At 39.9% G+C, this 16,185-nt stretch overlaps 2 protein-coding genes across 3 annotated transcripts; one reads left to right on the top strand and one right to left on the bottom strand.

Moving 5' to 3' along the window:
• Positions 1–214: 214 nt before the first annotated feature.
• On the top strand, positions 215–6,108 carry LOC122026916 (protein trichome berefringence-like 7). 2 transcript variants are annotated; one of them, XM_042585654.1, is made up of 4 exons: positions 215–1,445; positions 2,819–2,977; positions 4,983–5,260; positions 5,469–6,108. In XM_042585654.1, the coding sequence occupies exons 1-4, from the start codon at positions 649–651 to the stop codon at positions 5,489–5,491; spliced, it is 1,257 nt and encodes a 418-aa protein (XP_042441588.1). In that variant the 5' UTR covers positions 215–648; the 3' UTR covers positions 5,492–6,108. The 2 variants fall into 2 exon arrangements, with proteins under 2 accessions (XP_042441588.1, XP_042441590.1); XM_042585656.1 differs by lacking the exon at positions 5,469–6,108 and having other exon boundaries at positions 4,983–5,076; positions 5,139–5,261.
• LOC122026915 (serine/threonine-protein kinase-like protein CCR4) lies at positions 5,114–12,366 on the bottom strand. The gene is made up of 2 exons (XM_042585653.1): positions 9,800–12,366; positions 5,114–5,247 (listed from the first exon to the last, which is right to left on the bottom strand). The coding sequence occupies exons 1-2, from the start codon at positions 12,112–12,114 to the stop codon at positions 5,244–5,246; spliced, it is 2,319 nt and encodes a 772-aa protein (XP_042441587.1). The 5' UTR covers positions 12,115–12,366; the 3' UTR covers positions 5,114–5,243.
• Positions 12,367–16,185: the final 3,819 nt, after the last annotated feature.

The following is a 16,185-nucleotide window of genomic DNA, read 5'->3' as shown; positions in this document are numbered from 1 at the left end:
ATAAAAACAAAAGGGGAAAAAATTTCGAATATGGATATTTTTTTTATTATTTTTTTAAATCATCGTTATCAAATATGAGAGAGAAAAATATGAACACAAAAAAATAAGGAAAAAAACTCTCATCTATCAATTTACCCTTTAGAGTTTTTAAATTAACTAAAACACCCTTGATCGGCAGCTATTTAAAATCCACCACCACCTTCAGCACCTCCCACAGGGCGCGGCCTCTCCGTTTCGACGTATTCGTCCCCTTTCGGCGTATCCGAAGAGAGATCTCGCGCTAGAGAGGGCGTTTTACGAGAACTAAGGACTGCGATGGAGAGCTAGAGGCGGCGCTCCTGGAGGATTACCGGGTCTGATTTCTGTTCCTCTCACGCCTCAATCCTTTTTTTCCCCTCCGTAAATCTTGTGGAATATTGAAGACATCGGTCCTTCTGTGCTCAAAATCGAATCTTTGTTCTTGTGGCATCGGGTTGGAAGCTTGGCGACGGTGAAAAATTGTTTCGTGTTCTTGGCGGGATTAGATTGGTCGATCCTGGATGCAACTGGTCGATCTCTTTATTTTGAAGTCGATTTGATCCTCTTGGAATACTAGTTGATTCTTTGGTAGGTGGATACTTTTTATTTTGTTGCCGCTGTAGTGCGACGATGAGCAAGAGTTTTAGCAGGAGCGTTTCGGCTCGGCTGACGCCTAGGAGTGTCAGCAGCCCTAGGGTTTTGGCTCAACGGAAATGGTGGGCAGCGCAAGGACCATCCTTTGGCAATCTGGCTGTGATCTTCTGTTTGGTCTCGGTGATACTGGTTGCTGGATGTATGTTGTATCTCTATGCTTTTCGATACTTCGGTCGTGGAAGATTGATCTCGGGCTTCTTTGATGAATCTGATGTCTGCAATGTATTTGATGGTAGCTGGGTTCCTGATGATTCTTATTATCCGTTTTATAATAGCACAGAATGTCCATTTGCTGAAAGGGGGTTTAATTGCTTTGCAAATGGGAGAAAGGATATGAACTATCTTAAATGGAGATGGCAACCTCGACATTGCGACATCCCTAAATTTGATGCACGTGAAATCTTGGAAAGACTCAGAGGGAAGCGAGTCGTCTTTGTAGGAGACTCAATGAGTCGTACTCAGTGGGAGTCTCTCGTCTGCATGCTTATGACTGGTGTGCAGGATCCCAATACTGTTTATGAAGTAAATGGAAATAAGATCTCAAAAACAATTCGATTCTTGGGGGTTAAGTTCCAAACATTTAACTTAACTGTGGAATTCTATCGATCGGTGTTTCTAGTGCAGCAGGGTTTGGCACCAAAGCATGGACCAAGGAGGGTTCGCTTGACACTCAAGCTAGACAAGATGGATGATATTAATCATAGGTGGATTGATTCAGATGTTTTGATCTTCAATTCTGGCCATTGGTGGACACCAACTAAACTCTTTGATGTGTAAGTTATTAATAAATTTGGCTCTCAGATTTTGCCCATATTCACCTTTATTATGTCCTTGAGGCTTTTTGCTGTCTACTCTAGTTATTTTGACCATTTTCTGGAATCTCCGTAGAAAGAGGAAGTATTATATAGAGAATAATATGCACTACTTTCTATCTAGTCCTGACTTCTTATCTTTCACTTGTTTCCTTGTCCTTACTTTATTTCTCTGATCATTATCTTATATTAGAGATTTTTATGATGTTGACTTATGCAGAATAGATGTTCAAAAGAAAAGCTTTATGTTCATATGTATCTACTTTTTACATACTGCTGTGGACTTTAGATGAATGCATTTGTACGGATAACTCCTTTAAACTATGTCGGGTCCTCTTATCATCAAATTTAACCTGAATAGTGTTTATGGAAAGATGTAAAATGAAGATAATATAATCACAAATTTCATTTATTGTAAACTACTTCTCTGGGTCCATAAAACACATCTATGCATCTGTTTTTTTTCCATAGTATTATGGACTTACGGATGAATACATTTGTATTGGTAACACTCCTCTAAATTATGTAGGATCCTTTTATCATCAAATAGTTTTACCTGAATACTGTTTATGGAAAATTGTAAAAGATGAAGATAATACAAGCACAAAGTTCATTTGTTGTAAACTACTTTGTGTTGATAAATTGCAATATGCTGCCTAAGTTAGTTTGGTTCATGGAGTTTAGACTAAGAATATAGCCAAAGATTGAATAGGTTAGATTTATCTTTTATAGTTCTACCATTTCTGCTTTTTTCATAGACTTGAGGTGCAATTTAGAGACAAGGATGTCCATGTGAAAGATGTAAATAGGACATCAACAAACCTTAACTGATATTGGCATGCCATTTTCCCCCCTTTTATTGAATTAACTATTTCCTGTACTTTTTTACTTCAATAGCATTATTAGTATATTCCATGGTTAAATGAATTCGGCCTGAATGCAGGAACTTGGAAATTAGGAATTTCCCTAGAAGTAATACGATAAACTTGTACTTTCCAAAATCTGCCTTTTGGTTAACTTCAACACGTCCAAATTGCTTGAGTCCGTTACTTTATGGCTTTGGATACTATAGGATGGATCTGTGCACTTCATGCTTCAACTGTAAACTATAATTGTTCAGTATTAAGTCCAGAAGCTGTGGTTAGATGTGGTTTCATGAATGTAAGCTACCAGTATTTCCCACCCCAAAAAAAATGATGCTGAAATATTGGTTATCTAAAGTGATTTAAAGATCAAAATTGCATATGTTAGCTCTGATTTGCAGCACATCATCAAAGGATCCTAGTTTATGTTAGAAATTGTACTTCAAACAAGTCTAACAGTCTACTTTTCAGGGGTTGCTATTTCCAAAATGGAGGAGTATTGAAGCTTGGCATGTCTATCAATTCTGCTTTCAGAACAGCCTTAGATACTTGGGCAACATGGATTGAGACAATGGTTAACACAAACAGAACTCATGTCTTCTTCCGAACTTTTGAGCCGTCCCATTGGAGGTACTCATTCCAACTCAATACATTTCAAACCGGAGGGATGCCCTCATGAATAATTCTGAATTTCTAGGTAGCTGTACTTTACAATTCTCAAATGCATTTCCAAATCAAGCTAATTAGGCATGAAATTCAAGTGTCTTGGTTATTTATACCATGTAAATTACTTGCTCAATTTGGTTTCTGTTTATGTTCATTTGAAAAATTACTACTTAATCCGTCTTTGCCCTCACATCTTAATGCCAACATTATTAGTTTCTGTTAATGACTTGGTCCACCCTAGGTTTATTGACTATAGTATTCTGGGTCACACCTAGTTCGATTCCAGTCAATTTTTGTCAGCCCCGTTGGCTGATTAAGCTATTATCAGAAATAATAGAAGAAATTAAACTGGATTTGTGTTGTGCGATTTTGACCAATTACATCTAATTTAGTGATTTCAAGAAAGGAATTAATGATTCCTGATTGTTATCATAGTTCAATCTTGAGAGGAGAAAGGAAGAGTAAAGTTGTAAGGAGTTATAGGGCCTGCTAAAGATAAGAAAAACATCGGTATAATTTTAAATCATTGGCTAAGACGTCTTTGCTACAGTGCTTATTATAATAGAAATGACAATTGACCTGCACTGCCCTATAAATGTGGATGAAGCAGAGAAGGGGTAATGCTTTTTTATAACTCACTTCATTTCTGCCTCATTTTTGCCCCACTTGCACCACATATATTGATGTGAAAGTTAATATTTTTGATGGTTTATATTATATTTTGATTTTATGTTCCCTATTTTAACTCTGACTCAGTTCTGGTTCAAGGCGGGGCAAGGATGGGAAGAGATTTGACCTAAAAACCTGTTCTCGTTGCCCCCACATCTTGTTTGGGGTAGGGATGGAGAGTAAAATTTCCTCTCCGTCTATCCCATTTCTATTTCTTATTCGTTGGTTTTTACCATAATCACCATTAAGAATAAAATAAAAAGGAATATAAGTCACTTAGGGTCATGGTTGTCGGTTAAATCTTATTTTTTTATTATTATTATGAATTTCTTCATTATCCATTTGTGTTGATAGCAGTTTCCCTTCTAATAGAGTTGATTCTTGTTGGCAGAAAATAAGGCTATCCTATCTCACATACTGCCCCTGCTTATGTGACCATTTTCTGCTATTTTTTAATTAGTCTTCCTTTTACTCACTATCATCCATGATTAGTTAAAACTTGGCTACCAAAATACTTTCTGGATGTCTTCCATATTATGTATTGGACATCGTAGTTTTGTTTAGCCATCCATCTTATTTCTATCCAACAATCGTCCATATCTTAGCACACTGATCTGACCTGGAATTTTTCACACCCAATTAATCTAAAAGCCGAGTTGTCTGAGATGAGTTTTTATTATGTGCTTTTTACCTGTGGCAATCAGTTTCTCAATTGTATTTCAACTATTTCTACATCCGAATAACAAAACAAGGGTAAAAACTTCTTATTTCTTGCTTGTTTCAATGAAAATCATTTGGCAAAGGGTATGCCAAATGAACAAATCAAAAAGTCCTTAATATATAGGTTTTACCTGTCATTTGAATGGGATAATTGCCAAACAATTAAGTTAAATGTGTTTCACCACGCATTTATTACCTATCTATCACCCGATCTGTCACATGTAGTTAATTTTTATAAATTTCATTTATTTAGAAATAATTTAAAAGTGTTATGTAATATTTTTTCACAGCTAGAAATATAGCCACCTTTTTGGTATGAAGAATTAATGCTAAGGTTTAGCTACTGATTCTGAGTCTCTAACATACATGTGCAAGGTGAGTGTTTTTTGGTGGATTGGATTTGGTGCATATTGGTATCATTTATTCACTTGCCACCCTCATCTAGCTCGTATTTGAGCCAAAAGGAAAATGGATTTTTAAGTGCCTTCTTCCTGCTTGTACTTTGACTAGTTCAGTTAGGTTATGATAAGCTTCTTGTAGATTGCCCTTGCGAATTTACTGATATGGTTTTCTTTTTCAGTGGTTTAAACCAAAAGGACTGTGAGGTGACGCAGCAGCCTCTTTCCGTGGCTAAATCTGACGACAGGAGTGAGTTTGCTGATATAATAGCTAAGGTAGTTGGAAACATGACAGTTCCTGTTACTGCCCTCAACGTAACATTGATGGGTGCCTTCAGGAGTGATGCACATATCGGCACTTGGAGCCACCCTTCTTCTATTCTTGATTGCAGCCACTGGTGCCTTCCTGGAGTCCCTGATGCTTGGAATGAACTTGTCTTCTTTCATCTGCTAACAAATAGTAAGTTTTCACCAAAACCTTGTGATGGAAGCAGATTATCCAGTTTGATTTCAGTATATCTTGTGTGTCATTATCATCTATCAAGTAATCTCTTGAATGAATCCCTGGTACTTGAAATTCCATTAGACAACAGAAAATAATCAATCACATTTCACACATCCTAACTAATTTTTTGTGTTAATTATCCTTTTTTTTCTTTGTTGTGCAGGGCGGAAAAAATTAGGTAGATGACATGGAAGGATAGCGAACTTTTCTATTTCACAAACTACATAGATTCTTTCTGGTTCCACCTGGCTGGAGCTGCATAATTAACTCTCAATATGAGGTGTCAGAGCTTGTTAGAGGAAGCCAATTCACAGCCATGCCTTAGAAATGCATGTTGTCTTTTAGTTTGTTGAGTTCGGATTAACTCCCAGGGGTTAGGAACTTATCCATCCCTTCCTCTCTTTGTTTTTTTCTCAAAGAGTTAGACCCCTGTACCCAAGCAAATGTATCTACCTAACACATCAACGTTTTGAAAAATGAAGATATCAATTTCGTTTTTTTTCTTTCCCTAAAGATTTTATGTTGGTAGATTGCTGGTAATATAGAATCTACCGTTGTTTCCAAAAACTTTATTGAGAGGAAAATGAGCCTAATCATTGGATCGACCTTTTTAAGTTATTGGCTAGTAGTTTATTTCATCATTTTGTTTAGTGCACAGGGTCATGGTGGGTCATTTGTGAGAGGTGAGCATGTCGAGACTTTTCAAGATGCAAGAAATCAAATCATGATTTAGAAAAAACAGGCGGTCACATTGAGTATTTCCTTCGAATTGTCTGTTACTAAATCTCCAGCGAGTGATGACAATAGCATTGATTTTTTTTTTTTCCCCTTTGAAATGAGTTTCGATAGTGACGACGAGAGCGTTCAATCTTTCTTTGAGATGAATTTGGGCAGAAAATCACCTTCTACCAAGTTTTTATTCAGGAAATATTTCTCATCACTAATCAATTTGATGGTCAATTATAAATTAATTCTATGATATACTTTCATTTATATAATTTGGGAATAGATTATGAGGACGTAATCATCTTTTGCAAAATATTCCTATAGCGTAGTCAAGTCGGTGATCATGTGATAGATTTATAGAATTTAATGAGGAAATATCATCAAGTGAGAATAAAATATCGTGTATCCTTGCATAGAGGCAAACTCGATGATGTAATATGAAGGTAAGGTCTCTCAAGCTTGGATGAGCTAAGTTTGTTATGCTAGTCATCTAACCGATGAACATTGAGCCATAAGTCTGAGCATGCATAATGGATCTTCGGTTAATAGTCTGACCAAGTCAAGCAACCTGATCAATCGAGTAAGATAGGTTAAACAAGTTGATCATTTCTATCGATCAATCAATCAACTAATCAATAGGCCAGTTTGTTTTGATAGGTCAAATGAGTAAACCAGTCTAGACCCTCAATAGGTCAGTTTGTTTTGATGGGTCAAATGAGTAAAGTAGTCTAGTGGGCCTAGAAAGGTCGGACATGCTAATTGTTGAATTAGTCAATTTAAATAAATCAATTGCATGGTTGAGCTAGACAGATTGATCAGATTAAGTGAGCTAATCTGGCTAAATGGGTTGGTCGACCCAAATGAGTCAATCATACTGTTCGAGTCGGATGGATCGATTAAGTTGGTCGAGCCGAATAAGCCAATCTAGTTAGATTCATTGTGCCAAACAGATTAACAGACCAAATTGAAATGGAACATGCAAGTAAAAAGTAAAATTAGTTTAAATAAATTATGAAAATTATTTCATATATATTTATTATAAAATTTATTAGTAAAATATAAGAATAGCTATTCTTTATTTAGTCCCCCTCCCCTTATTAGGGACCAGATCCACTGGTAAAAAAAATAAACGGTTGGATAAATTATTTATAATTACGATCGTAATTATAATTGAATCATAATTAATTATAATTCTCTTTAGATTCATCATCATCTCACGTTATAATTTAGATCAAAACATGTGACTACCATCCCCTCGACGTTTGACAACCAAATCATTTGTCCACTGTCGACAACCTCCAACCACCTATTCAGACCCAAACTATAACTTAGGGGACGATAAATCCAAGAAGAGATCACAATTAATTACGATCAAATTACGACCACAATCCAACCCTAATTATAAATAATTCATTTTTTGATCTAATTTTTGTATGGACCAAAAAATCTAATCTCCATTTATTATGTTCCCTACCAATAACTATAATTACTATAGTATTATCCCTTTCATTCCATCAACCTATGCCCGGTAATTTTCTTTCTAATCCCCTTTCCTTCTAATAGAGATCCTTTGTCTTAAAAATGACGTGTTCCTATATTCTCTCGTCGGTAATGATATCCTCATGATATACTGAAATATATTTTAACTTGTCTAATCCACTAAAGAACACGAGGACATATCGGCAGAGGATCTCAACTCCTTTCCTCGTTCGTCGTTTTTTTGTTTTAAGTTGCCCTCGGGATGAGATAAGACTGTAATCCTCGGATCAAAACTCAGCCAAGAATTTCTCCAACGTAGCTTTCTTCCGATGACAGTGGACGGCCTGAGGCATCGTTCGCGTACGGTATCATATATTTTTTTTTTCTATTTTTTTAAGCAAACAATAAAAAAATGTCGAATAAAAAGACAGTGCCAAAGTGGAATTTTTGTCTTTTTTTAATAAAAACAACACCAATAAAAAAAACGTGAAATAAAAAGACAACGGAAATTCTGTCTTTTTATCTAAACAACAACAAAAACGTAGAATAAAAAGACACCGGAAATAAAAAACAGAGCAATCAAATCCCTTTAGAATTATTTCCCACATGGAAGTGTTGGAGAAGAATTCAGATGAGATGAACTATTAAATGGCTTGGGAAAATGTAAAGAAAAGTGACTCGTCATATATAATTTTGCCTTCTCAATCTTGCTAAATGGTTAAATTCTCTAAAAAAAAAACATCGCTTTAAGAAACAACTCCTCAAATGTATGTTGTGGACATAGAGGTGCTCTTCTTTTGGGTGTTATGCAATATGTGATACTATGGGGAAGTACCATTTGCACGAACATATGCTATATTACAAGACCATATCGGTCCCAAATTTCAATATTGGAAATCTCCACTTCCTGAGAAACAGACAACGGACAGAGCTACCTTGTATTGAATTTGTGGAAGAACCCTTCAGGCTCATCGACATAGCTAACATTGTTTTATGATCACTCTTAACACAAGGAAACCGTGTCGATGCAATATTAGGTATAAGTAGAGCAATCAACCCCTTGCCTTAAAATTTCAGGCACCCCATCTATGTCGAGCATTAAAAGCTGTCTAGCTAAGAAATGGCCTGAATCAGCTTAGTTCCGCTGTGTGCACACATTTCTGATGCCTTTCCATGAAGTCAAGCGGCTCTAAGCTTGTTCTTCAAATCATCTTTACCGCCATCTTAGTAACATTGACATCACTCAAGTTACCTTCCTATTGATTCAATTACTGAAGTTTGGACACTAGTACTAGATCTGTTTGTTTTCAAATCCTCTTTCAGTTTGGCGACTCTATGAGTGTTTGAATGGTGGAAGTCAAATGTGTCTCTATCAGCTTTTTCCAAAATAGACTAATTTGATCGTCCCAAAATGAATGAGATTTCAGAAACTCAGTCCTCAAAACTAACTGCTCCAGAAAAAGTGCTTGAGAACAAAATTTCCACAAATCATGGCCAGTCCACCGAAAAGAGAAGTTGCAGTGACACACAACTCGGTCTAAATTATAGATGTCGAGGCAGGTAGAGAGCAGAAGACACATCACATTGATGGTGAATGGGACAATGAGAGGAAGAGTATCAACAAGGATGATTCAGTTGACCTAATAGGAGCATAACATTGACGTTCAAACTGCAAGATCAAGCAGCCATGATCCTTTGGCTCTCCTTGTTTGACTTCCTCTATTAGGGTTGCTTTTGAAACATCCACACACTTGCAAATCTCCCTAATGCCTTGATGAACAATTCAAGTCAGTTGTGCCTTGATGAACAATTCAAGTCAGTTGTGGCGTGTGCAACCTCTTCTTTTGCATTATTAACTATACACCAACTATGATTTAAAGATGATTTTGAGTCTTCACATACCTAATTTCCTATCACAATTTGTTGAATTCTTCTAATTTAGGATTGAGCCATTTTGCCAACCCTGTCATCGTCACTCACCTAATCGTTCAGCACATTGACAACTACACCAGACCATAAACTATTTCAGAGCCTACTGCTACCATAGCAATCCTACAGCTATTGCAATTTGAGAGAAGATATTCATGTTCTTTGAAATTAGCAAACTTTAATGAATACCTTCGGGGCATTACACAAAAATAAATAGTTGTGGAATGAGGAGACATTGGAAAAAAAAAAAAATTAAACAAAAAAAAAGCATGGAAAAAAAGAATATGAACTAAGAAACGGAGAGAAAATACGATGAAGAAAAGAATTGGATGGATATGAATTGGGCTTCAGATCACTCACATGAAACTTGGCGCGCGCGACAAGACCCTGCGTCCGGCGGTGGTTTCCGTACGAGCGGCGGCGGCGCCTGCGCAGGCCGCATAGGCTCTCTCCAGCGCCCCGACCACTTCCCCCATGGTTGGCCGGTCCTGCCCCTCTGGCCGCACGCACTCCGATGCCACGTACCCCACGTACGCCACCGCCTCTACTTCCTCCGGTGATGCCGGCGCGACCCTGCGATCCATAACTCGCGCTACTTCGTCTGCCTCAATGTACGGCACGGCCATCTCTACCACGTTCCGCGGAGTGGAGCTGCCCTCCGTCTCCTGGTCCTCCCCCTCCACCTCCATGCTCCGGTGGATGGCCTTGCACCCTGTGACCAGTTCAAGTAGCACCACCCCGAAGCTGTAAATGTCGCTTTTTTCCGTCAGTCGCCGCAGACGATAATATTCGGGATCCATGTAACCAACCGTGCCGGCGGCGATGCTTCCTTCGTCCTCAGGGCTTGTCAGCGACAACCCGAAGTCCGCGACCTTGGCCGTCCACTCCTCATCGAGCAGAATGTTGGAGGACTTGATGTCCCGGTGGATGATGGGCGGCACCGCGTAGGCATGCAGATATTCGATTCCTCTGGCCGCGTCGAGCGCCAGGCGAAGCCGTGTAGTCCACGAACTCAGCGGCGACGACGGGACCATGGGACACCTGTGGAGGTTGTCGTGCAGGGTGCCGTGGGTCATGTACTCGTACACTAGCACACGCTCACCGCGCTCCCGGCAGAAGCCCAGAAGGCGGACCAGATTCTTGTGGTTGATGCGCGAGAGCACAGCCAGCTCAGAGCAGAATGCTTGCTCCCGTTGCTCCCGGTCGAATTTTCGGAGTTGCTCGTGTCTTCGGGATGTGGACGGCGGCGCGGACGGCGGAACGTCTGCCCGCTTAATCGCGACTTCACGCCCGTCAGGCAGCGTCGCACGGTAGACCGCGCCGAAGCTTCCCGAGCCGATCTCGTGCGTCTCCGAAAAATTGTCAGTGATCATGAACAGGAACTCTAGAGAGAACTCCTCGACAGTCCCGCCACCAAGCCGACCGTCGAGAGACAAATCCGGCAACCCCAATGGCTGGCTCCGCCGGTACAACCACACCGAACCCAGTACTCCGCCATTGTTCCGCCGCTTGAGAGCACGAGAGGCCAGAAAGCACATCAAGGCTAACAATCCCAAACTGAATCCGGATCCAAGAACCGCAAAAAGTGTCTTCCTTGTGCGACCACCACCGCTTTGCTGAGATGGCGGCGTAGAATTGGAACTGAGCTGGAGCCGGCACGATTGGCAGATGCCCTCGTCCGATGAACACATGTTACCGGAGCCTGGCAGCACCCCGCAGCTGCCGCAGCTCGAGATCGGAGAACACGTCCCCGGCAAGACACTTGTATAGATCGTGTGGTTCTGCAGGAACAGCTCGTTCCCCCAACAAACCACGGAGAAATTGAGCAACAAAATGCCGCAGATGGCGTCGCCCCTCGCCTGGATCCCAACAAACCGCTCCCTAGCGAGGCTATCTGGCGGCCGTGAGCCCTCCCCCCAGCACAGAACCGTTCCATTGGAACACAGCGCGCAGGTCTTGTTCTCACCCAATGCCATGGACACGATGCCGGATAGATCCGGCTCCACCGCAGGCGCCCCGGTGCCCCAGCAAGTCAGCTGTCCAGCAACTGACTCCGCACAGGCGTGCCGGGTCCCGGCAGCAAGCAAACTGAAGTTACCAACCGGCGTCTTCTCGACGACCTCCCGGTCGCTCCCGAAGCACCGGATGGTGCCGGATCTCAGCCGCCCACAGACGAAGTTCCGCCCCACAGCGATGTCAGAGAAGTTAATCCCGCGAGGGAATACCATCTCCTCCCACCGCCAGCATTCCGGCCCTCCGTCCGTCAGGCCACAGACGTGGGTATCGCCGGATGCGAGGGCCGCGAGGGGCGGACCCCAGTAGATCCGCTTCTCGTAGGTCTCGTAGCCATGCTCGGGAAAGGTCCACCAGCGCATGGTGGCGTTGGAGTTGTCCGACGGGATGGTGAGGCCGCAGAGAAAGTCATTGCCAGCGGCGACAGCCGCATAAGGGATCTCGCCGGCGGGGTAGCAGAGCACGTCACGCGTGGAAGCGCTGTTGCAGTTGAGATCGTAGCGGTGGGGTAGGGCGGAGGGGACGAGGGCGCAGACGAGTGTATAATTAGGGCCCCGTTGGGAGACGGCGAAAGTGGAGAAGGGAGAGGCGAGGATGGAGGAGGAGCAGAGGAGGAGGAAGGTTAGAAGGAAGAGGCAGGTCCGGTTCGGAGTCGGCAGCATGGCATCGGCGGCGAGTCGGTGGTTTGGGTTGCGGCGGAGAAGCTCATCGTAACTTGGACAGCGAGGGGGGCGAGGGTAGTTGGAATTAGGGAGGAACTGGGCGAACGACGGCGGATTTTATTATTTTGGACCATGTCCGGTTCAACCCGTCCATGATTGCGGCTCGAACACATGAACCGGATAACTTTTCTGGTTTATTCGGTTGGTGCGGATGGATGGAGCCGAGTCGGGACTTCACCAAATTAACTTTCCATTTTCATCGAGCCAATAATTGATTGATGTCCAATTCGACGAAATGGATTGAGTTGGATGTACAAGATGATCATGCCCCTTTTTTTTTTTTAAACGACTTTAGAAAATTAGATTCGTCTATTATATAAAAATAGTAATGATTTTCTCGGCACGCATTGATTATTTCCAAATCTATTAATAATTTTGGTTTTGTACCACCACGCATTATTGGTTTGGGATGATTTTAAAAACGCTAGAGAATGACAGGGGAACTTCATTTCTTTCTTTCTTTCACGCTTTGTACGCCTCTTACTAAAAACGAGGAGTCATAGAAGCCAATCAGGGGTTGAAGTTTGATTTTTAAAACGCTAGAGAATGACAGCGGAACTCCATTTCATTGACTAGAACCCTAAAAGATCTCCACTGGTTTCTCACCGTCAAACAACAACTTGGGTAAAGTTTCGGGGTTGGCTCCAGTCTCGCACGTTCTATTTTAGATCTTTAATAGCCTAAATTATGAAAAAGTTTGGTGGTTGTCTTATCCATTTTAGATGAAATTAAATATAACATTGCTTAGCATTTCATTTTTGATTTTTTTTTTTAAAAAAACAGCAAAGCGTGTAGAGCGATGTGAAAACAAATAAGTGGGCAAAAATAATGGACTATAAGGTAAATTAAGTGAACCAATCCTATAAATTAGAAGAATGAACCAACTTTAAAGCAATTTCAATGTAAGTTTGTTTTTTTTTAAGAGGTTTGTAAAATTAAAAAGTTGAATAAAAAAAATTGAATTATTGTCGGCGTGAGGTTTGAAATTTTCATTTCAAGAGCAAAGAGTAAAACAGTAGCAAAATTTGAAAGTTATTTTTTCCTTCAAAATTGGAAAGGTAGGTGGTTTGTACTATAAGGATATTCATATATTTTCATAATAGTATGATATTATCTAATTTAGACTTAGATTCTCATGGTTTTATTCTTGGGCTATTCCCAAAAAGCCTAATGCCAATGGAGATATCATGCATCCTTTTAATTCCATGATCTTTATCAAATCTTTTCAATATGAGACTTTGATTGAACTCCAACAGACGAGACTATTTAGGATATTTTCAGTCGTTAGAGCTATGAATGAGTTTTTTTATGATAGGTTTTATAGTATAGGGTCCACAAAAAATTCTTGAGAGATGTTTTTGTAGCGGAGAGAGTAGTAGGTTTTTATACTTTTGATGTCACATTGATGAGAGTTTTTTACTACAAAAAAAGTTCATTTAGAGCTATGGGCACCTTTAATGGCTAAAGTTCTATATGAGTTGTTTCTATTCTTCAATATGTCACCTTAATGTCATATCAAAAACATAAAACTTATCACTCTCTCCACAACTAAAAAACCTCCCTATAACTTTTTAATCGATTTTATATTATCAACTTTTTTGTGCATAATTAATTACTGCACCACCTATATTATTAATTTTGAGATGGAAGAGCAGGTTTAAAATTTTACTACTATTTTTAAATTACAAACCTCAAACCTTGTATCTATAAAGGCATCTCCAATAGTTGTAACTCTAAATGAGTTTTTTTTATAATTTTTAATATGTCACATCATAAACATGAAAATATGCTACTCTCTCCATAATAAAAAAAACCTCTCTACCACTCACATTGTTAATTTTAAGAGAAAAAATAACTTTAAATTTTTACTATTACTCTTAAACTAAAAACCTAAAACCTTATGCTCATAATAGTTCAAACTTTTTTGTTCAGTTTTTTAGTTTGACAAACCCCTCCAAACATCTTGCATTGGAAATTTTCTTCAATTTTTTCATTTCTCAAATCTCTTTAAAAATCTCTCATTGGAGGGTATCTTCAATAGGTTTAAGTGAATTTTTTTTATCCCCATATGCCATATCAATGTCACATCAAAGTGACATCAAAAGTATAAAAACCCATGTACTCTCTTCACTATAAAAAAGATCTCACAATAATTATTTTTAGGACCTATATTATCAAATCACACATCTTTATTGATTATTTTTTTCATTTATTATTGATTATACCCGTAAACGTCGGCGTGTAATTCACTAGTGAGTTGACTCTATTACCAACTTAATTATCAATTGATAAGTAACAATGAGCATAATGAGGTGGCGGAGAGCCTAAATCACAGTAAACAAAAAAGAAGAGAGTTAGAATGATAACTAGGGGGTTCTCTAACGTGACCACTTTGACGCTCAAGTTAGATGATAAAGAAGATGATTATTAGGGTTTTGATGTACGTAGAGGTGCCAATGTGCGCATACCTTGGATACCAAAAAGGACTACCTTTTATAATGAGATAGTAGACATTTTGCTTCTATTCCAATCTTCCTGCTATTATTATTTAATTTCTTAAATAATATAAGATTTTATTCACATCATTGCCATTTTATCAAAATAATTTTTTGAGATTTGTATGATGACTATTCTATTCTTAAAATGGTCCTTCATCTTGCATCGCCAAGGAGTTGGGAGGCTCGAGAGGCTCGGAGGTTACGGAACCAGGAGGCCCAAGAAGCTAAAGAGCTTGAAGGCCCAAGAGGCTGAGAGGCTTAAGGAGCCGGGAGATCCAAGAGGCTGGAGGCTAACAAGTCGGAAGGTCAGAGAGGTCGGGAGGCTAAGGAGCTGGGAGTCTAAGGAGTTGAGAGGCCTGAGAGGTTGGGAGACTAAGGAGACGAAAGACTAAGGAGTTGAGGCTGAGAGGCTAAGGAGCCGGGAGGCCTGAGAAGCCCGAGAGGCCGAGAAGCTAAGGAATCGGGTGTCGATGTTGCTCCTCATCACGACGTCGTTCTTCCCAGGGAGCTGCCTCCCTTGCCACGAGATGGCGAGCCCTCGCCGGAAGCATATGGGCACCTCCACAGCCTATGGGCCCACCACTAGCCTCCGTCTCTTATCGCCAACCTATAGAAACCACAACCAGACGCCATTCCTCGCTGCGACACCATCCTTCATCGAGAGATGTCGTCCCTTCCATGAGACCCTTCCCTCACTGCTAGCTTGTGCGAGACGTCGTCCCCTCTATGAGACCCTTCCCTCACCGCTAGCCTGTTTGAGACGTCGTCCCTCACCGCCAGCCTATGGGCACTGCCACAAAACTCTATCTAGTGATTGAATTGTGATATGAGATCGATCTGGTGAGCTTTCTTCTGAATGTTTTTTGTTTTGCATCTTTTTAGTAGATGTTTGTGCATCTTCTTCTTTAGATCAATTTTTTTTGTTCGTCTGATTGAACTGTATTCCATACCTCATGCTTTGCTTTCTCTTAGTCAATGTGGATGTAGAACTTAATTAAAGTTCAAGTGCTCGATGAAAGAGATCTTGTTTATAGGTTGTGATTTAATAGTCTTTCTTTTCGATATCTTGACAATTATGAGAATTCAAAGCTCAAATATAATTTTAGTTCACTTTTAGTTTTCTCGAGCATGGGTTTGTGAAACTTGGATTTGAGGGCCTTTTACTTGAGAATTTAATGCTTATTTTCTTAGATGCATATGTGTCAATTATGGTTTTTACAAGATTGATTTAACTCTTTTATGTCTGTTTGATTTAGAATATTTTTGTGGCTATATGATGATATGCAGAGCTTCACTTCATTTGAATTTGACATTTTTAAGCAATGAAAGAAAATAACAGTGATAATTAATTATACATTCTTTAGTATATGATCGAAAGTCAAAACTTGGGATGAAATTCTCGTCACTAGAGGATACATTTTCGTTCTATTACCAATATGCACGATAAGCCAGATTTAGTGTAATGATAAGCCATATTTTTCTTTGATTACAGGATTGATTCGGATAACAAATT

The sequence above is a fragment of the Zingiber officinale genome, chromosome 10A (genome assembly GCF_018446385.1).
Source record: "Zingiber officinale cultivar Zhangliang chromosome 10A, Zo_v1.1, whole genome shotgun sequence".
NCBI lineage: Eukaryota > Viridiplantae > Streptophyta > Magnoliopsida > Zingiberales > Zingiberaceae > Zingiber > Zingiber officinale.
Note: the sequence above shows the minus strand (reverse complement) of the source record. Positions and strands in the feature narration are given on the sequence as shown.

Coding starts and splice junctions, on each gene's coding strand:
- LOC122026916 (XM_042585654.1), top strand. CDS start 649: ATGAGCAAGAGTTTTAGCAGGAGCGTTTCGGCTCGGCTGACGCCTAGG. Junction 1,446..2,818: donor CCAACTAAACTCTTTGATGT/GTAAGTTATTAA, acceptor TCTACTTTTCAG/GGGTTGCTATTTCCAAAATG. Junction 2,978..4,982: donor TTTGAGCCGTCCCATTGGAG/GTACTCATTCCA, acceptor TTTCTTTTTCAG/TGGTTTAAACCAAAAGGACT.
- LOC122026915 (XM_042585653.1), bottom strand. CDS start 12,114: ATGCTGCCGACTCCGAACCGGACCTGCCTCTTCCTTCTAACCTTCCTC.